General features: G+C 43.3%; 1 protein-coding gene across 2 annotated transcripts in view; it reads left to right on the top strand.

The window, feature by feature from the left end:
• Positions 1 to 22,863, top strand: part of LOC137324269 (uncharacterized) — a 145,718-nt gene that overhangs the window by 1,670 nt on the left and 121,185 nt on the right. For both annotated transcript variants that reach the window (XM_067988411.1, XM_067988412.1), the window contains exons 2-3: positions 1,981 to 2,248; positions 11,581 to 11,682. In XM_067988411.1, the coding sequence (XP_067844512.1) occupies positions 2,183 to 2,248; positions 11,581 to 11,682 (168 nt within the window). In that variant the 5' untranslated portion in view covers positions 1,981 to 2,182. The remainder of the gene's footprint in view (positions 1 to 1,980; positions 2,249 to 11,580; positions 11,683 to 22,863) is intronic.

The following is a 22,863-nucleotide window of genomic DNA, read 5'->3' on the forward strand; positions in this document are numbered from 1 at the left end:
TACTGATGGGACCATTCCTTTTCCTCCTCGTATTATGTGAAACTGCTGGTTCAGGGCTCGCTTGGTCCCAGTTTAATTTCACTGTATCCCCCCCATGACTCCATTGGCTCTTCTTTTATTGACTGCCTCCCTTACCATGTTGGTTCATGGCTTCTGTTTGATTTTACTGCCTCTCCACTAGTTTAATATATTAAAAGTATTGCATATAGTGTGCCTTTCCTGTAAGCATCACACTTACTTCCTGCCACACTTTAGGCATCACAATTAAGACTTTCATACTTGAGCATGTCCTGTGACTTACTGTAAGCAATGCCATAGGACATCTGCTAATTTATAAAATAAAGACCTTGTTTAGGCATTTTCGCAGAATAATGGACAGAATCATGAAATTTGATCCCTAAAATCCTGAATACCATGTAATAAAAATATCTTATTTTTGTCAGTTACTATAAATCAGTGCTCCTGATGTTGGGCCCCACTTAGTATAAATCGCCCATTTGTTATAAGACCAAGTGTCTTCTGACTTAACCCCATGGAGATCTTGCTATTGGTGAATAACTAGTTACATGGCATTAGTTTGTCAATTCCCATCATAATTTTCAAAGCTTCCCCATGAAGTTCTCAAAAGAAAGCAAAGCTAACTTTCTTAATGTTCCCTCATAACTTAAATGAGTTACAGGTTAGGAAAGTTAAGGGGTTTCTCAATGAGCTTCACTCATGCCTTCGGACTGGTACAAAAAGCAGAGTTTTTGAGCAAATCCATTTAAAATTGATGCTCAAATACCAAAAGGACCATCTAATTTCAGCTACTGAGTCAGCTGAATCCAGATCAGGAACAAGAAAGTTAAACACATCCTTCAAAACCTCCATCCTGAAAAAGCTGCTGACCTTAATGCTCGAAACCTCGAACTTCATGCAAGGTGAAAGCTGCTTCGTTGCTTATCTACTACCATTGTCCACATCAACTGAGTTTTCCCATTTGACTGGAAAGCAGCAAACATTATACTTATCCACATGATTGGACCAAAGTCAGACCCTGATTACTATGGACCATTATCCAATTGTGTCAACATTCGTGGAAGCTACTTGGGATGAGAAGCTATTGCAGGATCTCAGTCACAGTAATTTGCTATCCAGTCACCAGTTTTGTTTCAGAACAAATCATGTCATTCACCATCTCATGGTTGAGAAATGGGGAGGCACATGGAAGGTTGTATTTTCCTCTGAAGGACATGTGGTACTTGTATATCTTTTACAGTAATAGCACTGCAGTAACTAAGTCTGAGATATTTAACTTAAAAAAATTTAATGTAAAAACTTTCACAAGGCTGATACCAGAACTGAGAGGTTATCAGATAAGATTGAACACGCTGGGGGTCTTTTTTCTAGAAAAGAGAAGGCTAATGGGTGACACGATAGAGGCCTTTAAGATAATGAAAGGGATTGACAGGGTAAATGTAGAAAAAATGTTTCCACTTGTGGGGATACCAAAACTAGGGGCCATAAATATAAAATAATCACTACTAAATCCAATAGGGAATTTAGGAGAAACTTCTTTACCCAGAGAGTGGTTAGAATGTGGAAATCGCTACCACAAGCAGTAGTTGAGGTGACCAGCATAGATGCATTTAAGGGTAAGCTGGATAAAAACATGAGCGAGAAAGGAAAAGTAGGTTAAGCTGATAGGATTAGATGAATAGGGGAGGGAGGAGGCTCGTGTGGAGCATAAACACCGGCATGGACCTGTTGGGCCGAATGGCCTGTTTCTGTGCTGTACATTCTATATAATTCAATGTAATATTGTTTACATAGAAATAGATTTTTGTCTTCTGGTTATAAGCAAAATTTTGAATTTCATGGCAGTGTGCAGGCTATAGATGTAGACTTGTGCCACCAAAATTAATTTAAAAATTCAAAGAAATTGTATATTATAACTTACATGCTGTCATATAAAGTAATTGTTTTACTATTCTTTTTCAGAGTGAAGAGATACAACATTGGACTCCGTAAAACATACTTATTTTGCATTTTATTGACAGTCACGTGTGGTTTCTTCCTTGTCTGCAAACATCACTTATTGGCACAGAAACAAAACGTCTACAATATGGAAAAAGAACATTTTTTTTGTCTCTGAAAACATACCTTCATAATCTCTTGCATGTCCAGATACTGAAGTTCCAAAATGCAGAACAAGCAACTACACCGAAATCCCTCACTTAGAAACATGACTGGAATATACCTGGGAATGGTACGTTTTGTTTTCTGGGGCTTAACAGTAAATAGGAAAGTATGTGTGAGACAAAAGTTCTGTTATGTTAATAGGGGTTGAAATTAATGACTATAATTACACAAATGATCACATTTTGTTCACATATGGGTTCTGGCAAAAATAGATGCTGCATTAGCTCGCTACCACATGGAGTGGTTGAGGCGAATAGCATAAATGCATATATGGGGAAGCTTGATAAGTACAGGAGGGAGAAAGGAATAGAAGGATATGTTGACAGGGTGAGATGGTAAAGAGAGTGGGAGGCTCGTTTGGAGCATGAACACACAAGGGAGAAAGGAATGGAAGGATATGCTGATAGGGATAGATGAAGTAGGGTGGGAGGAGGTTCATGTAGAGCATAAACACCAGCATAGAGCAGTTGAGTTGAATGGCCAGTTTCTGTGCTGTAAATTCTATGTTATTGTATTCAAACCCAGATCTCGGAGATGACAGGAAAAAGTGCAAATTCAGAATGCGACTTAGTTCCTTAATTTTGATTCCAATTAATTATTGCTAATCTTGGTCAGAAAAGAATGTGAGAAACACAACCAACATTTGGTGACTCATGCCACCAGTAGGGGAATAGCATGTGTTAATGTTAACTATTAAAAGTACTAGAGACAGGGATTAGCATCTCACTTTAGACATTACCAGATGTCACAAGTGTTACTAAATAGTGACGACAAGAAATAGGCGTGACAAAGTCTCAAGAATTTCAGTATACTTGTTGATCTCCCATCTCCCACAGAGTCAAGACCAAGTAGGGTTTGAGGTGGGGGGATTTTTATATCAGGTGCAAAGACTTAATTCAGTCCCCAATTTGAAGTCATACATTCTGACCTTATTTTTATACTTCTGTTACAAATTTTTGGGCCCGCACTTGTCAGGGAAACAAACTATTTAAACTATCATGTTGTAATTGCACCCTCCCGCCATTGTTGGGGGAGGGGGAGCTGGGAGGTGGTCAAGTACAGGAGAGAAAAAGAGGAGGAGGCGATGGAAGGGTGAGGGGGTAGAGAGGATGGTGGTGGGGGGGGAAGGGTAGCAGGCGGGGAATGGAGAGAAACGGGAGAGGAGACAGTAGGGTAGAGGGAAAAGGAGGGAGAAAGAGGAGGAGGGAGCAGAGGATTGAGGAAGGGAGAGAGGAGTAAGCGGGCAGAGAGAAGGATGGGGAAATGGAGAGGGAAGGAGGCAGGGCTAATAACTCCTCAATGGACAGCCATGCCTTTTATTTAATTCTGTACGTAGTGATATTATTGAATGCTGAAGTTATTCAAATCACATCAAGGTGTGCAAACAGCAGTGGGAGGTTTCATGCTGGCTGCACTGTCATGTAATAGAATGTATTTCTATTTTACATCAACTTTGTAAAATACACCAACGCACACACCCAAACATTTAGGGGGTACGTTTCCATTGGGGTTCTCCTGCTCATCTTCTGTAACTCTGGTAGAAGAGCTGCAGAAACCCTGTAAAAATGGCATAAGAACGAGAGAACCTCCATAGAAATTCCCCCCCTTGAATTAAGCTAATTTAGTAGGAGAATTGGACATATAGGACTTTCACTCCAGTGTGTGTGATGTTCAGTTCATCTAGCTTGCAAGAATGAATTCAGTTCTTGTTTAGGAACTCCTGTACAAAATAAAGAACACTCCAAACTGCCCCACATCAGTAGGTTATCTTACTTGACTTAAACAAGAAGTCTTCTAACTGTTCCTCCAGCATTTCCGACTTTCGGAGCCCAGGGAAAGCCCTTGCAGCCTTTGTGTTTCAAAAAGCCTCTCTCCTGAGTCAGCGTTCAGCCAGAACTGACAATCTCCATCAAAAAATGGAATCCAGCAGCATGACTTGGCAATGACCCCAGATGATTTCAACTAAATAAAATTGTCACAGTAGCAATAATTGTGACTGATTACTAGAAAGTTAAACTATCTTCCACTGTCTCTGTGCATTGTTCAGATACCTCATCTGAATCCCCAAACATTCTATCCTGTGAATTTAACCCCCCGGAGAGCCAAGCTTAGCTCAATAATAGTATTTTAACACATATTACACCACGATCCCCTATTAGAGGCATAGTAGAGAAACCCAAAATGTGACAATATGAATTTTTTGACTTTTTCTGAGGTAATTTTCCTGAAAAAAGTAATGTAGGTTACAATCTTCAAGGGGTTGTTCATTTGGGAAACAAACAGGGGTAAATTTCGTCTTCAGTGCATGGACGGTAATCTGGTTGAACGGATTGCCCACCTGTTATAGAACCCATCCGATTTTCATTCCATTTATTTCAACCAGGAAAACAGAACAGTTAATATTAACAGTGGAAATTTTTAAAGGACTGTATCATTACTCAAATATCGGAAGAGGTTCTGAATAAAAGCTCTAAATGTGCTTATTTAAGCAATAACTAAGTAGAGATATTTGGTTAAAAAAAAGATGCAGGCTAATTTAATCTTTTGTTAACTTTCTGTATTTTTGGCCCTCGTTAAAACCCACAACCTAAACAGATGGACAGTACAGGTAAAATTACTGTCTCCCAGAAAATCTGACATGGAAGAGTTTTGGATGGGTGCTGAAGGAAAGGTAGTCATTTTACTTTAAAAACAAAATTCAGGCACTCCTTCCCTTTGCCCCCTCCTCTGGACGCTGCTTGCTCGGTTCTCCATTGCTCTCCTCACTGTGTGCCAGTTGCCACTCCATGTGCCAGGATAGTGCTTGGTGCACAATGTCCAGACAGTGGTTGTTTTGCAGCCCTGGTGTTCCTGGGGGCATCATGAGAGATGTGCCTGGACCTTGCATTATCTAATGAGGCTAAGAACATAAGAAATAGGAGCAGGAGTAGGCCAAACGGCCCGTCGAGCCTGCCCCGCCATTTAATAAGATCGCGGCTGATCTTCGACCTCAACTCCACTTTCCTGCCCGATCCCCAAATCCCTTGATTCCCTTAGTGTTCAAAAATCTACCAATCTCAGTCTTGAATACACTCAATGACTGAGTATCCACAGCCCTCTGGGGTAAAGAACTCCAAAGATTCACCACCCTCTGAGTAAAGAAATTCCTCCTCATCTCAGTCCTAAATCGCCCACCCCTTATCCTGAGACTATGCCCCTTAGTTCTAGACTCTCCAGCCAGGGGAAACAGCATCTCCGCATCTACCTTGTCAAGCCCTCTAAGAATTTCAATGAGATCACCTCTCATTCTTTTAAACTCCAGAGAATAAAGACCCATTCTACTCAATCTCTCCTCATAGATATATATATATAGTGCTTGCACAGCATTGGCACCAGTGGCACGATGAGCGAGATGCATTATTGGGCCCATTGTGTAAAGGAGCAAGTAGGGCCACCTAGGTACAATCTATAACGCCCTGGACCTTTGGGAAGCCTGCCACCCTAAAAAGTTGCTCAGTTCTCTTATGATGCCATCGGTAGTCCACGAAGTAGGTGATGAACTGTGGGCTTGAGCAAACAATGCACTTATGACTTCTTTCGCACATCTGTGCACAGCAGATTGATTTACGTTCATGATGGGCCACATTTTGCTGAAAAAATAAGGGCGTCTGAATGCCACACATCGTTATTAATGCACAAATTGACCAGCAACTTGTAGTGAGGAAGAGTGAATTCACCCCGTAAATTGCGAATCGCCACAAGTTGCTGGCCGATTTGCACCGTTCCGCCTTTAGCTTCACGAAAACGGCATGTTGTCCTTAACCTCACAAAGTTGCTGCATTTGCACATTAATTGCCCGTAAAACGCGCCACAGAAAGTGAAGTGTAGTAACTAACAGCGTAAGTACCCTTTTTTACAATGTGATAATTGCCAATCAACCTCCCTGGTTCAGAAAGTGAACAATTATAAAAGTGTGCAGTCTCATTCCGTCAGGATTGTTTTAGGAGATTTTAAAAATGTCAAATTTTAATTTTTTTTCTTACTTTTCCTTTCTGGCTCTTTTCTCTCTCTCTCTCTCTTAACCCAATCTTTCTTTCCCTCTCTATTTCTCTATCTGCACCTGATTTGACTCTAATTCACCTTCCTTCTCAGTCCTTCCTCTGTTTATTTCTCAGTCCTTTAAATCTAACTGGTTTGTCCCGTTGTTCACCAAGGTCCCAGATTCCCTGTGGCCCTCGCCGTGCCGTTATCAGCTCGCACTTCCAGCAACTTTGTTGACAAAAATTTTTAAAACCTAAACGTGCACGAGCAAGTCTAACTAAAACAGCTTGCCGCGAGATACCCCGCTCCTGGGGCAAAACCTGGGCCATCGTAGAATCATAGAAAGGTTACAGCACGGAAGGAGGCCATTCGGCCCATCGAGTCCGCGCCGGCTTTATGCAAGAGCAATCCAGCTAGTCCCACTCCCCCGCCCTTTCCCCGTAGCCCTGCAAATTTTTCCCTTCAAGTACTTATCCAGTTCCCTTTTGAAGGCCATGATTGAATCTACCTCCACCACCCCCTCGGGCAGTGCATTCCAGATACTAACCATTCACTGTGTAAAAAAGTTTTTCGTCATATCATCTTTGGTTCTTTTGCCAATCACTTTAAATCTATGTCCTCTGGTTCTTGACCCTTCCGCCAATGGGAACAGTTTCTCTCCATCTACCCTGTCTAGACTCTTCATATTTTGAATACCTCTATCAAATCTCCTCGCAACCGTCTCTGTTCCAAGGAGAACAACCCCAGCTTCTCCAGTCTATCCACATAACTAAAGTCCCTCATCCCTGGAATCATTCTAGTAAATCTCTTCTGCACCCTCTCTAAGACCTTCACACCTTTCCTAAAGTGCGGTGCCCAGAACTGGACACAATCTTTAAAAGTAGCTGGAAACAACCCTGATGCATAAAAGTTGAGTGCAGTTGCGACTTTTGCAGCCACTGGCAGGGCAGTGTCAGTGGTGGAGTTTGGCTGCAGATCTGCTGGCCGCATGTGGTATAACTCTGCCACTGCTTCCGTGGCGAATTGAAGCCCCTGCATGGTGGAGATACCTACACCGCTGCCTGTATATTCTGGTGTGGGGCTATAGGTGGCTGGGTGAACCTACCTCTGGTGCATTCTATCCACCTGGCATCCCTCTGGTTGTTCTCATCTTCTTCTAAGATGCAAATTTAGAATCATACTGCACAGTAGGAGGCCACTCGGCCCATCCTGCCTGTGCCGGCTCTTTGGAAGAGCCATCCAATTAGACCCATCCCCCTGCTCTTTCCCCATAGCCCTGCAAATTTTTTCCCTTCAAGTATTTATCCAATTCCCTTTTGAAAGTTACTATTGAATTTGCTTCCACCGCCCTTTCAGGCAGTGCATTACAGATCAGAACAACTCGCTGCGTAAAAAAAATTCTCATCTCCACTCTGGTTTTTTTGCCAATTACCTTAAATCTGTGTCCTCTGGTTACTGACCGTCCTTCCAGTGGAAACAGTTTCTCCTTCTTTACTCTATCAAAACCCCTCATAATTTTGAACACCTCTATTAAATCCCCCCTTAACCTTCTGTGCTCTAAGGAGGACAACCCCAGCTTCTCCAGTCTCTCCACATAACTGAAATCCCTCATCCCTAGAACCATTTTAGTAAATCTCCTCTGCACCCTCTCCTAGGCTTTGATATCCTTCCTAAAGTGTGGTGCCCAGAACTGGACACACTGCTCCAGCTGAGGACTTCGTTATGGGGGAATTCCCAGGGGAAAACACATAGTGGCAGCGGGGATCAAAAAAAAGCAGCCCCGTAGCAATTGTGACAAAGATTCTTGAAAGTCCTCAGTGGTAACGGGAAAAAAATTTACAAGAGAAAAGCTTCAGCAATGCCACCCAGTGCAGAGGGGTGTGGGCAATTCGGAGGGCCTCCACGTGGGTCTGCTCCTGGGCCTGGCCAAAGTGGCCATCTACAGGTCCAGGTTAGACGCGGCCCGTGGGGGCGTCACTCGGCCTGACTGCCTCTCTTCCACGGTCTTATCCGCGCCCGGGTGACCCTGGAGAGGGAACACGTGGTGTCTGTTGGTATGCTTGAGACCTTCCACGACCGGTGGGCACCGCAGGGATTGGACGTGGGTGATAATATTATTTAATTTTATGTTTCCTTTGGTTTTGTGGTTAAGTTCTTTATTAATTGTGCCCCTCTAAAAAGGGGGCACTTTTGTTTTTGCTTGATGACGCTGGAGCAACCCAATAATGGGTTTTATTAGAAAAGGCGCTCTTACAGTATGACAATCTGGTCTCTTATTATAGTGTAGAGTTTAGCACCTAGCAACCCAGTTTATATGGGCAGGTAAAGGAAAGGGTGATAGTGAGCGGAAATGATGAAAAATCATGCAAATGGCAGGAACGTGTATCTATGTACAAACTGCCAGGTGCCTCCTGCGCAGTTAAAATCCTGATCTGAAAATAAAAATAGGCAAGGGTTCACGTAATGGGTCTACAGCCAATTTTCCGTTCAGGAGTGCTTAATTTAAGCTCAAAACTCAAGGCATTCCTGATTTGGAAAATTTACCCGAATGAGTACAATGATGATTATACCCTGACAAGTTATCCTGAATGCCACCAAATATTGCTGTTTAAAAAGCAAATAAAACATTAAATCATTAAACTGAAATTGCAGTGCTGGATGATTTAGCTGCAGGGTGTCTTATGACCATTTTTGCATTTGTTCTGTTCAATTGAACTGCTACTAAACCCTCCTGAGCTGCTCATTATGGCCAATTGTCAGTAGGAGCAAAGAACATGTCTATACTTGCCCCTAAACAACATGCCTAACACACTCAGCTTGAATCTAGTATTAAAACACACTTTGGTTTGCAAAATTATTAAAGCATTTCACATTTCTATCATCTTGTTTTTTTTGGTCATTTAGGCTACAGTAATATTGCTCTTTTTGCATCGATGTAAAGTGGATTTTGGTGCCCATCAATGCAAAAATGGTAGTGTAATTCACAAGACTTCTTGTGAAGGGAGGCCCACTCTGCAGGCGACAGTCTCACATCAGTTTACATTCAGTATAATCCCAACCTAAGACTGAAACAAAAGTTCCTAAGGTGAAACACGATTAAATGGATGTCTGACTCACTGCTACGAATGCCATACAATTTTTTTGGAGAAGATATGTAGTGCTTTGTTTTTTTTTTGTTGTGTACAGCTAATTCCATCTTTGCTTTGACATTGCCACTATTGACCATAAAGAGACAAGGGGGGGAGGGGGAAGAAATTTGACTTGCGCTGAAAAACACAAGTGCAATGTCGACGGTGATCCGTCTGGGACTCGCTCGAATGCCACTGGCGCGAGCTTCCAGGCGCCAAATGGGGGCCCCGCTGCAGCTCGCCCGTCGGGGACATTGGCCAGCTCTCACACGGTTGGCCGGGTCTGGAGGGGGGGGGGAGGAGGGTATCCCGGCAGGGGCATCGATTGTACTGGCAGCCCGGCTGCCGGATGAGTTATTCTGTGGGCCCAAGAGGAGGAGGAGCACTGCTGCTTCTCCTAGCCCACTGGGGAGAAACTCGACTCGCAGCTGCCCGTTTGTCCAGTCAAAAAATCACTGGTGTTCGACCTCGTGCCTCTTATTGACATCATTGGTCGAGTGTAGCCATCGCTATGCCCCCCCCCCACAAAAATAAATACTGAAAATTTAGTTGGCCTTTCTTTGAGCGGCAACAGTGATCCCTTTACAGAACCCTAGTTAGGCTGCTCAAGACCTGCTACAACTCGGTGTAGCATACGTGGTGCAAGCTCTGTCCATTTCATAGTATGTTACGACACAGAAGGAGGCCATTCGGCCCATCATACCTGCGCTTGCTCTTTGAAAGGGCTATCCAATTAGTCCCAATCCCCTGCTCTTCCCCCATAGCCCTGTAAATTTTTTCCCTTCAAGTATTTATCCAACTCGCTTTTGAAAGTCACTATTGTATCTGCCTCCACCACCCTTTCAGCCACTGCATTCCAGATCACACCATCTCGCTGCGTAAACATTTTCCTCTCATGTTGCCTCTGGTCCTTTTACCAATTACCTTAATTCAGTGGGGCTGCCCATATAGGGACGGACATATTGAACACCACTCATCACTTCCGGTTGGAAATCAGATGCTTGGGAAAACGGGCAGAGACGTAACGGGTCATGTCCCTACGCCACTTGGCGCCCTTGACCTTGTTCCACCGAGCAGTCGGAGAGGGAGGATGGAACATCTCGGCCAGTGTTTCCAGCTACGTGAGCCCTAGTTCAGGAAGGATGTCGAGGTCTTGGAGAAGATACAGAAAGTAATACCAGGCATGAGAGGCTTTAGTTACGAGGAGAGACTAGAAAAACAGGGCTCCTTTCACTAGAACAGAGGAGGTTAAGAGGGCAATCTGATAGTGCTCAAAATAATGAGGGATTTTGATAAGGTCCGTTGGTGAGTTGGTAAACTAGGGTAGATGCTGAGAGGATGTTACCCCTCATGGGGGGAATCTAAAACTAGGGGGCATAGTCTCAGAATAAGGGGTCGCCCGTTTAAGACGGAAATGAGGAGGAATTTCTTCTCCCGGAGGGTCGTGAATCTTTGGAATTCTTTACCCCAAAAAGCTGTGGAGGCTGAGTCACTGAATACATTCTAGGCTGAGTTAGACAAATGTTTGATCAGCAAGGGAGTCAAAGGATACGGGAAAAGGGCGGGAAAGTGGAGTTGAGGTAAAAATCAGATGAGCCATGATCTCATTGAATGGCGGAGCAGGCTTGAGGGGCCGAATGGCCTACTCCTGCTCCTATCTCTTATGGTCTTATGGTCTTATAGAACAAAGCTAAGATCATCACCAACAGACAAAGGGAAGGGTGAGGAGAATTTTTATTTAACATAGAGGGATTTGAGGAATGGAGAGTCCTACCAGAAACAGTGGCGGAAATGAATTCCGTGATTGCTTTTAAAAGAGAATTGGTCAAATATTTGAATTAGAAAAATGTTAAAGTGTGTGGGGAAAGAGCAGTGGATGGAAATAAGTGGATAGCTCTTTCAGAGAGCCAGTGCAGGCATGATGTGCCAAATCGTTTGCTCCTGTGCTGTAAAACTTCCATGGGGCCAACATTCAACTGCTGGCTGCCTGTTTTGGGCCAGTAAAATGGCCTCTGAATTTTGCATCACGATCTGTTGTGCCTGATCTGGACCGGATGTGCAGCGGACACCATATTGGCTAAGTTGACCGTTTTTTGAGTCCACCGCCTGCCCGTTTTTGGGCGCGCTTGAATTTTTAACACCCTTGTATTTAGCATTAAATGAATCAGTTCCCCCAAGTTGAAAAGTATTGAAATGATAACCATTACTAGGCATTAATTATAAAACATTGGGCGCAACTTCTGTCTTTCAGGAAGGCGCTTCTCCTAGGTTTGGTCACATTAGTGCTGTACCACCTCTCTTTCGTAGACGAAGCATTTACCGAGCAAAAACTTCAATGGAATTTCAACGCTTTGTAAGTATGAAATTAAAGCCCCAGTTTTAACTATGGCTGCATTCGGGATGGGTGGGGTGGAGTGGGGGCCGGGAGAGGGGTGGGGCGTGGGGGCGGGTGAGGTGCGGGGGCGAACGGGGCGGGTGAGGTGTGGGGGCGAGTGGGGTGCAGGGGGGGGGGGAGGTGGGATGCGGGGGACTGATGTGCGGGGGAGTAGTTGGTTGGGTGTGGGGGGAGTGGGGTGCAGTGGGTGGGTTGTGGGGATGGTGGGGTGCGTGGTCAGTGGAAAAACCCCCCATGGGCAGCTGAGCCTAAGACCCCGGCCGTTTTAACTCCTGAGCCTCATTACAATACGATGGGTGGGCTGCCCTTCCGATTGCCTGCAGAATCGAGCACCCCACCACCCCCCACCCCCGCATGCAATTTCCGACTGTACTTGATGGGGGGATGCACCTCTTAAAAGCGAGGTTGCATTCCCTACTTTCATTTGTTGCGTTAAAACTGCTTTTAAAGTAGTGCTACAAATGATTGGAAGATTCTTTCTGGAAGCCAGGCTGAGCAGAAAGGCTGCCCCACGGTTCTCTGATGCCTCCCTGGAGGTTTCAATTGGGAGGGGAAGGAGGAAGGAGGAAGTAACTCTTTCCTACAAGCCGCAAGGGTGTCTTCGAGGCCAGGATGAAGCAGGATGAAGAGAGGTGACTGAAAGGGTCAGTACCTCCAGCGCCGGACATGGCTTCAGTGTAGGAAGAGGTTCCATAACCTCATGTGAGCAGCAAGGGTGAGTGTACCTGTTAATTCCTCCACCTGCCTCAACAGCACCTCACAACACCCAATCGTCCCTCAACCACCACTCTCAACAATTCCCTCCCTTCAATCACATCGACGCAGTTCTTTGCTCTGATTTGCTGCAAAGCCTTTTGATGCTACCTCAAAAGCAAAATACTGCGGATGCTGGAAATCGGAAATAAAAACAGGAAATGCTGGAAAAGCTCAGCAGGTGAGGCAGCATCTGTGGAGAAAGAAACAGGGTTAACGTTTCAGGTCGAAGATCTTTCATCAGAACAGTTCTGACGAAAGGTCTTCGACCTGAAACGTTAACCCTGTTTCTTTCTCCACGGATGCCGCCTCACTTGCTGAGCTTCTCCAGCATTTTCTGTTCTTATTTATTTTGACACTGCGGTGCTAAGGCCCAATCATGCTCCCTGATCGAGAGGCGGTGACGAATGCCATAAATCCTTGGAAGGCATACAAGCAGAGTAGGAAGTGACTCCTTCTGGATCTTTGTTTTCTCTCTCTCTCTCTCTCTCTCTCAAAGAAAACAAATTTGTCTGAGACTGTTTAGAGGAAGTCGGAATGTAAATGTCAGATAGATTGATTCAGTGCTGGAGTGTTTCACTTCTTTAAAATTTTGGGATCGGATTAACATCTCATTCCGAAAGAGAGCACATCCAACAGTGCAGCACTCCCTCAGTTGGATCATATGTTCAAGTCTCTGGAGTGAGGTTTGAACCCACAACCTTCTGATTCAGAAGGTGAGAGTGCTGCCCACTGAGACAAGGCTGACTCTTAGATTTTCGAATTATGCCTAATCCCTAAACTCCATCACTGACATTCAAAATGATGACTAGTGGTAAATGCGGAATATAATTTTCTGCCCTCTACTGAAAACTCAAAGCTGTTGTACTATGTGGGTGTGCTTTATTTGCACATGAAGTAAAATATATTTCCTCACAGTTGAGGTACTACTTGCCATTCAGCAATAAACTGTCATGGGAATAAAGTTAAGATTGACTTTATCTGCAAGACAGTTTGCATCAATGCAGTAATATTATTAGTGGGATCAGGCTTTTCTGTAATATAATGTTATTCAATAATGAATAATTAATTTCTACATTAATATTCAATGTAGCAATTTGTCCTCCTACGCTTGAGATCTCCCTTAAGCAATCTGCTAGAGATGGGTCAGTGTGTATTTTTTTTGCTTTTAAACAAAATTAATTGAATCTAACTAAAAACACCTGGCTGTTAAAATTCCCCCACCCCCACCTCTTTCTGTGGTCCTTCCTGAGGTGACCTACTCCCCCCTCTGTGCCTGTCTCATGCATGTTCCTTTGTTGATTTACTGAATCTGTATCTTTTGCATTTTTTATAGGCTATATCTGGTTGTTTTCAAATCCCTCCATGGCCTCGCCCCCTCCCTATCTCTGTGATCTCCTCCAGCCCTATAACCCTCTGAGATCACAGCGCTCCTCCAATTCTGGCCTCTTGCACATCCACGATTTTAATCGCCCCGCTAGTGGCAGCCGTGCCTTCGGCTGCCTAGGTCCTAAGCTCTGGAATTCCTTCCCTGAACCTCTCCGCCTCTCTCATTGCTGAATGATCTCTCAGTTATAACTCACTAGAATAGTTTGTCATTCTGCAGAATTTTCTAACCCTATTTTCTGCTGCACTCTCATGTTGAGTTATGGTTCCATAGGTTAATTCGTTATTACTTAGCAGCGTCTTGTATTTGTATTATTAAAACATTTTAATCACATGGGGTCCTGCTTAGCATATACCAAATGTAAATATTTCCAGCAATTGTCCTGGTATAATAATGGCCTGGATGTTCCAGCATTAGGCTTTCCAGTAGGTTTGCACGTCACCCATCGGTAAATACTACATAGCGGTGATAAAAACAAGTGTGCCATTCGTATCACTACATTTCTGGCTGGAATCCTTTCCTCAGTTGAGCAGAAGTCCCAACTGTTGAGGATAGGTTAAAAAACTAAAACACTTAAAACTACCCTGTGTGACTTATACTTTGTCAGTGAGCTAAATATCTCTTTCTCCTATTTCTTGCTCCAGTATTTCCTTATTTTAGGTGCTTAAATGTCTGAATACCGTCAGTAAAGAGTTTTAATGTTTACAAAATTTTGGTTTGTCTTAACTATTTAACATTGATAACAAGAAAGTTTTGCCTTTATATAGGATCTGAGCACATCTCAGTAATGTCATGAAGCAGTTTAGAAACAATTAATTATATTACAATGGAGCGACTGTTATGTAGGCAAATATGGCAGCCATTTTGCAAACAGCAAGATCCCAGGAACAGCAATGAATGACCGGTAATTTGTGTTCGTTTTGATGATGTTGGTGGAGGAAGGAATTTTGTCCAGAGTATGAGGAAAACTCTGTGCCCTTCTTTAAGTAGCACCATGGAATCTTTAGGCAGATAGTTTAACATGTCACCTGAAGGATGGATACTGCCCGCCCAGAGCAAAATCCAGGCTATTTAAGAATATTTTTTTTATTTCCAGACCTTCAGGTAATACTTGCGGAATTTGAGCAAAATTGCAAATGCAAGTTGTTCAACCGATGGTTCAGTTTAATTTCACAGTTTATCTTGGTGTTACTGCAGTAATCGATTTGTGCCACTGGATAGAGTCAGCAGCCTTTGCAAATGGAAGGAATCTTGTAGCATGTGTATTAATGCCACCTAGCCACAGGGATCAGACAGTGCACAAATCCAACATATTTCTGTGTGGTATTGCTCAAATGCTTATTTCATTGTGCAGAGATTTTTTTAAAAAACTAAGACTCTGAGTAAGTTTCATTTATACAATTTTCCTATAGATGATTGTAATTTCTAAATTAAAAAATGATAAAAGAAAGAACTTGCATTTATATTGCACCTTTCAGGACCTCAGGACATCCCAAAGCACTTTACAGCCAATTAAGTACTTTTTGAAGTGTAGTCACCGTTGTGTTGTAGGAAATGCAACAGCCAATTTGCGCATAGCAAGATCCCACAAACAGCAATGTGATAATGCTGAGAAAATCTGTTTTTTAGTGATGTTGAATTGAGGGATAAATATTGGCTAGGACACCAGGAAGAACTCCCCAGCTCTTCTTCAAAATAGTGCCATGGGATCTTTTACACCCACCTGAGAGGGCAGACAGTGCCTTGGTTTAATGTCTCCTGTGAAAGACGGTACCTTCAACAGTGCAGCACCACGCTGGAGTGTCAGCTATGCTTTTGTGTTCGAGTCTCTGAAGTGGGGCTTGAACCCACAACTTCTGACTCAGAAGCAAGAATGCTACCCACTGAGCCACAGCGATAAAGGAAGTGACCAAGTATCTTCTATACCAGGAGCTTCAGGTAAAATATATATTTTTTTTATTCGTTCATGGGATGTGGGCATCGCTGGCAAGGCCAGCATTTATTGCCCATCCCTTGAGAAGGTGGTGGTGAGCCGCCATCTTGAACCGCTGCAGTCCGTGTGGTGACGGTTCTCCCACAGTGCTGATAGGAAGGGAGTTCCAGGATTTTGACCCAGCTACGATGAAGGAATGGCGATATATTTCCAAGTCGGGATGGTGTGTGACTTGGAGGGGAACGTGCAGGTGGTGTTGTTCCCATGTGCCTGCTGCTCTTGTCCTTCTAGGCGGTAGAGGTCGCGGGTTTGGGAGGTGCTGTCGAAGAAGCCTTGGCGAGTTGCTGCAGTGCATCCTGTGGATGGTACACACTGCAGCCACAGTGCGCCGGTGGTGAAGGGAGTGAATGTCTAGGGTGGTGGATGGGGTGCCAATCAAGCGGGCTGCTTTGTCCTCGATGGTGTCGAGCTTCTTGAGTGTTGTTGGAGCTGCATTCATCCAGGCAAGTGGAGAGTATTCCATCACGCTCCTGACTTGTGCCTTGTAGATGGTGGAAAGGCTTTGGGGAGTCAGGAGGTGAGTCACTCGCCACAGAATACCCAGCCTCTGACCTGCTCTTGTAGCCAGAGTATTTATGTGGCTGGTCCAGTTAAGTTTCTGGTCAATGGTGACCCCCAGGATGTTGATGGTGGGGGATTCGGCGATGGTAATGCCATTGAATGTCAAGGGGAGGTGGTTAGACTCTCTCTTGATGGAGATGGTCATTGCCTGGCACTTGTCTGGCGCGAATGTTACTTGCCACTTATGAGCCCAAGCCTGGATGTTGTCCAGGTCTTGCTGCATGCGGGCACGGACTGCTTCATTATCTGAGGGGTTGTGAATGGAACTGAACACTGTGCAGTCATCAGCGAACATCCCCATTTCTGATCTTATGATGGAGGGAAAGTCATTGATGAAGCAGCTGAAGATGGTTGGGCCTAGGACACTGCCCTGAGGAACTCCTGCAGCAATGTCCTGGGGCTGAGATGATTGGCCTCCAACAACCACTACCATCTTCCTTTGTGCTAGGTATGACTCCAGCCACTGGAGATTTTTCCCCCTGATTCCCATTGACTTCAATTTTACTCGGGCTCCTTGGTGCCACACTCGGTCAAATGCTGCCTTGATGTCAAGGGCAGTCACTCTCACCTCACCTCTGGAATTCAGCTCTTTTGTCCATGTTTGGACCAAGGCTGTAATGAGCTCTGGAGCCGAGTAGTCCTGGCGGAACCCAAGGACCCAAGGATTTAAGGTAGCGGGTCATAATGATTATATCAAAACATCCAAGGGAACTAAATACAAATCAAAAGATGAGAATAATGCAAATGAAATTGAATACTTGGTAAATTGACCTCCTGTTTTATAACTCATAAATGAAATGCTATTTTAATATTTCATATATGTTTTTAAACTGAACCAGACTCTTGAGTTCTCGTTGCTATTATCTGTGAATCAATACCTGCCATCAAATTGTGCACAGAATGTACTTGTTCCTCAAATCCGGGTTGCACTGCAGTTCAATCAATTCCACCTGGTTATCTCCAGGGATCTTATTCAGGTCCACATTGAATGGAGAAGCAAACACTTCAACTTCGTACTGTTTAGCATAGAAATCGAGACACTGACAATAGATTTCAACCTGCAGGAGTGCAATCTTCCCATCATAAGCATTTAACAAAAATGCTTTCTCATTGTCTGCATTGGGTAAATTAGTGGTTGTGGAACTACATGCTCCATAGGACACAGATTTAAGGCAATTGGCAAAAGAACCAGAGGCAACATGAGGGGGAAAGAAAAATTACACAGCGAGTTGTAATGATCTGGAATGCACTGCCTGAAAGGGTGGTGGAAGCAGATTCAATAGTAACTTTCAAAAGGGAATTAGATAAATACATGAAGGGAAAAAATTCACAGGGATATGGGGAAAGAGCAGGGGAGTGGGAGTAATTGGATAGCTCTACCAAAGAGCCAGCACAGGCACAATGGGCCGAATGGCCTCCTGTGCTGTATGATTCTATGCACAGGGAGAGCTCAAAGCCTCTTACATGATTGGCGATGTTCTGTGGTCACTTGGTTGTGACCTTAGTTGTGCAGTTTGAGATTTAACTCATTAACTATTCAGAATGGCAAAGAAATGCTAAGTCAAGAATCCACTGCAAGTCAGACCACTCGAGTTATTTTCTTTATGAATGTATAAAACAGTAGGCTTATTCTCCTAGCATAGAAAGATGCCCACCCAAGGCATTCCCATGGTGAATCGCTACACTTTGATGAGGTGCATCAGTTCCCCATATTCAGTTCTGATCTCTTCAGCCTTGGTTTGAAACTTTTTTTGGACAAATGAAGCAAAGAGGAAGGCTATGGGAATCACAATGGGCCCCATTTAGCTTGGACTATCCGACATTCCAACATCTATTTCTCTTGCTGGATGATATTTTTGGAAAACATGCTTCAGTTAGTTGCTGCTGTACACATGTTTCTGCTTCATTGTGTGACTGTATAGCTGCAGCTCAGTCGTGTGGCTGTACTTGTGCAGCTCAGTCATGTGGCTGTACTTGTGCAGCTCAGTCGTGTGGCTGTACTTGTGCAGATCAGTCGTGTGGCTGTACTTGTGCAGATCAGTCGTGTGGCTGTAATTGTGCAGCTCAGTCATGTGGCTGTACTTGTGCAGCTCAGTCATGTGGCTGTACTTGTGCAGATCAGTCATGTGGCTGTACTTGTGCAGATCAGTCGTGTGGCTGTACTTGTGCAGATCAGTCGTGCGGCTGTATGTGTGCAGACGATTTGCGGAGCAGCTGTGCAGACACAGTTAGCTATTGTTGACACTCCTTGCTGGAAATGCGATTCGGATTTTCTCGAAATGATTTACACCACTGTTGCCCTTATTAAAAAAAAGTGCTGTGCCCACTGGTGGTCTATAGAGGAAGTTACACCCTAGTTTCCCAGGTCAGATTATCTGCTGTTTACAGCTCTTGTTATTTCCTCGGTTTCAAAAATTTATCCATTACTCCCTATAGCAAAGTATTCCATTTTCCAACAGTTATCTGTGTGAAGAACAATCTCCCAACTTCGCTGTTCATTCTTTAGTAATGTTTTTAAATTGGTGACCGTGGTCATTGACTCCTCAATCAGTCTTTCCCTATTCACCTGATCAAAACCCCTCATAATTTTAAATACTTCTATGAAATTTCCTCCCTGGTCCTGTGGAAATAGTCCCAGTATCTCAAGGCTCTTGACATAACTATAGTTTTCCATTTTTGGCATCAACCTGGTGTACCTGTGCAGTGTGCTCACCATGGCTCTCTTAATGTCCTTTCGAAAATGGGGCAACCAAAACTGCACACCATAGTCAAACTGTGGCCTAACTATTGCCGTGTACAAACTTGTACATGTTTCTCACGGTACATTGAAGATTAATTGATATTGTTTTGAGACTGTTTATAAAGAGCAAAGTTCAGTAATGAAACTGTAAACTCACGCAGAGGCAAAGACAAATTATACGCAAAAGGTAACATGAAATATATTACAAAAAAGGCATTTTAAAATGTCATTAAATTGATTAAGTCATGTGGGTTTTATTTGTGTATAGGAACATAGAGGTAGGAATAGACCATTCAGCCTAAAGTGCTACCTGATTTCACTCCTGAATGGCCTAGCTCTAATTTTAAGATTGTGTCCCCTTGTTCTGGATTCCCTCACCAGAGGAAATAGCTTCTCTGTATTAAATTTTTTTATCATTTTAGGTACCTTAATTAGATCACCCCTCAACCTTCTAAACTCAAGAGAATACAATCCAATTTATGCAACCTGTCCTCATAATTTAAGCCTTTAAGCCCCGGTATCATTCTGGTGAATCTGCCCTGTACTCGCTCCAAAGCCAATATATCCTTCCTGAGGTGCGGTGCCCAGGACTGAACGCATTACTCCAAATTGGGTCTGATCAAGGCTCAGTACAAATGAAGCATAACTTCTTCCCCTTTGTATTTCAACCTTCTCGAGATAAAGGTTAACATTCCATTAGCATTTTTTACTTTAATTACCTGTGCACTAGCTTTTATTGATTTGTGTACCTGAACACTCAAATCCCTTTGCTCCTCCACGGTTTCTAATCTCTCGCCATTAAGAAAGTATTGATTTGTCTGTCTTGGATCCAGAGTAGATGACCTCACACTTCCCCACATTGAACTCCATCTGCCACAGTTTTGCCCTCTCTCTTAATCTGTCTATGTCCCTTTATAACGCCCTGCTCCCATCTACATAATGTACTACTACTTCTAACTTAGTGTCATCTGCAAACTTAGATATACAACACTCTATCCCTCATCCAAGTCATTGACATATATGGTGACAAGCTGAGGCCCCAGTGCAGATTCCTGGGAACATCTCCTGTTGTATTATGCCACTCACAGTACACTCCCTTTATCCCTACCCTCTGTCTCCTATGTGTTTTTTTGGTGAAAGATGGCAGTTAAGAATTATTTAGTGCTCTGTGGAGTGCAGTCATAACCAAACTCATCTTTAAATCACTACTTGTTTATACATTTTATTTATTTCCTCCTAGAAAAAAATTGAAACGCTGCGAGTAATTGAACCCATGCAAGGTTTCAAAGGCACTGTTGTCAAGGTGTGTTTTTTCCTTTGTTCCCATTTTGCTGTACCTGTTAATTGACTTTCATAAAAAAAACAACTTTCCTGAAAATATGAGTGATCTTTTAGAGACAATAGTCCAGAACAAAATTAATTGGCACTTGGGCTAACAAATGAAAGTCAGCACGGATTTGTTAAAGGCAAATCATGTTTGATTAACTTGATTGAGTTCTTTGATGAAGTAACGGAGAGGGTGAACAAGGGCAGTGCAGTTGATGTTGTGTATGTGGACTTTCAAAAGGCGTTTGATAAAGTGCACATAATAGACTTGTTAGCAAAATTAAAGCCCATGGAATTAAAGGGACAGTGGCAGCGTGGATACGAAATTGGCTAAGAGACAGAAAGCTGCAGTAGTGGTGAACGATTGTTTTTCAGACTGGAAGGAAGTGTGCAGTGGTGTTCCCCAGGGGTCAGTATTAGGACCATTGCTCTTTTTGATATATATGAACGACCTGGACTTGGGTGTAGAGGGTATAATTTTAAAGTTTGCAGATGACAGGAAACTCGGAAATGTATTAAACAATGAGGAGGATAATAGACTTCAGGAGGACATAGGCAGACGGGTGAAATGGATAGCCACATGGCAGATGAAATTTCACACAGAGAAGTGTGAAGTGATACATTTTGGTAGGAATAATGAGGAGAGGTAATATAAACTAAATGGTATAATTTTAAATGGGGTGCAGGAGCAAAGAGACCTGGGGGTCTGTGTACACAAATTTTTGAAGGACAAGTTGGGAAGACTGTTAAAAAGGTATATGGGATCCTGGGCTTTATTAATAGAGGCATAGAGTACAAAAGCAAGTAAGTTATGCTAAACCTTTATAAAACACAGGTGAGGCCTCAGCTGGAGTATTGTGTTCAATTGTGGGCACCATGCTTTAGGTAGGATATCAAGGCCTTGGAAAGGGTGCAGAAGAGATTTGCTAGATTGGTACCAAGGATGAGGGACTTTAATTATGTGGAGAGACTGAAGAAGCTGGGATTGTTCTCCTTAGAGCAGAGACGGTTAAGAGGAAATTTGATAGAGGTGTTCAAAATCATGAAGGGTTTTGATAGAGTAAATAAGAAGAAACTGTTTCCAGTGGCAGAAGGGTCAGTAATCAGAGGACACAGATTTAAGGTGATTGGCAAAAGAACCAGAGGTGACATGAGGAAAATATTTCTTACGCAGCTAGCTGTTATGATCTGGAATGCACTGCCTGAAAGGGTAGTGGAAGCAGATTCAATAGTAACTTTCAAAAGGGAATTGGATAAATACTTGAAGGATAAAAAGTACAGGGCTATGGGGAAGGAACAGGGGGGTGGGACTAATTGGATAGCTCTAGCAAAGACCCGGCAGAGGCATGATGGGCCGAATGGCCTCCTTCTGTGCTGGATCATTCTATGATTCTATGATCTTCTGAATATAGCACCAAGGCTTCTGTCTTTTCAGATTTGCTGTTTTGTTAAACATTGTCAAATGTGAGCTAACATTTATTATACCACCTCAAATGCTGAAGTTATAATTTGTGTGTTTGATAAGGTCAGAAGTGACATTTATTCTAATAACTGAAAAGTAACTGGATACGTCCATTAACTTTATTTTTATGGGAATATTTGGGTGTGTTTCCCTGTGTTTTTGTATATTTATAGCCTGGCAGCCTAGAAGAACGCCAATTTCAATAGAATTACATAGAATGTACAGCATAGAAAGAGGCCATTCGGTCCAACTGGTCTGTGCTGGTGTTTATGCTCTACACGAGGCTCCTCCTAGCTCTCTTCATCTCACCCTATCAGCATATCCTTCTATTCCTTTCTCCTTCATGTGTTTATCTACCTTCCCCTTAAATGCATCTATGCTATGCGCCTCAACTACTCCTTGTGCCCACCGTAGTCTGTCATCAGACACTATCAGGTGTGACTTTCCCCTCCAGTTTCTTCACCCCTGTGCTGGGATATGTTGTTGTCTTTGCTCTGCTCCTCCTTGCCTGATGTGGCTTAAATCAGACCTGAACAGAGTGGCACTTGAACTTCTGTCCATCCCTTTCCCATGATACTGAGCACCACAGTACTGCTCCCCCCCTCCTAATGACATATACCAACGAATGTCCCATGGCATTGCCCATGGTAAGTTAGAGAATACACAGTCCTATATTGATAAGATATTAACACAATGCTACGCACAATGTTTTGCTAAATAATTTTGGGAGTTTTTACATCTTTTTACATAGAATTACATAGAATATACATCACGGAAACAGGCCATTCGGTTCAACTGGTCCATGCCGGTGTTTAAACTCCACACGAGCCTCCTCCCACCCCTCTTCATTTAACCCTTTCAGCATATCCTTCCATTCCTATCTTCCTCATGTGTTTATCTAGCTTCCCCTTAAATGC

Source organism: Heptranchias perlo, chromosome 8, assembly GCF_035084215.1.
Source record: "Heptranchias perlo isolate sHepPer1 chromosome 8, sHepPer1.hap1, whole genome shotgun sequence".
NCBI lineage: Eukaryota > Metazoa > Chordata > Chondrichthyes > Hexanchiformes > Hexanchidae > Heptranchias > Heptranchias perlo.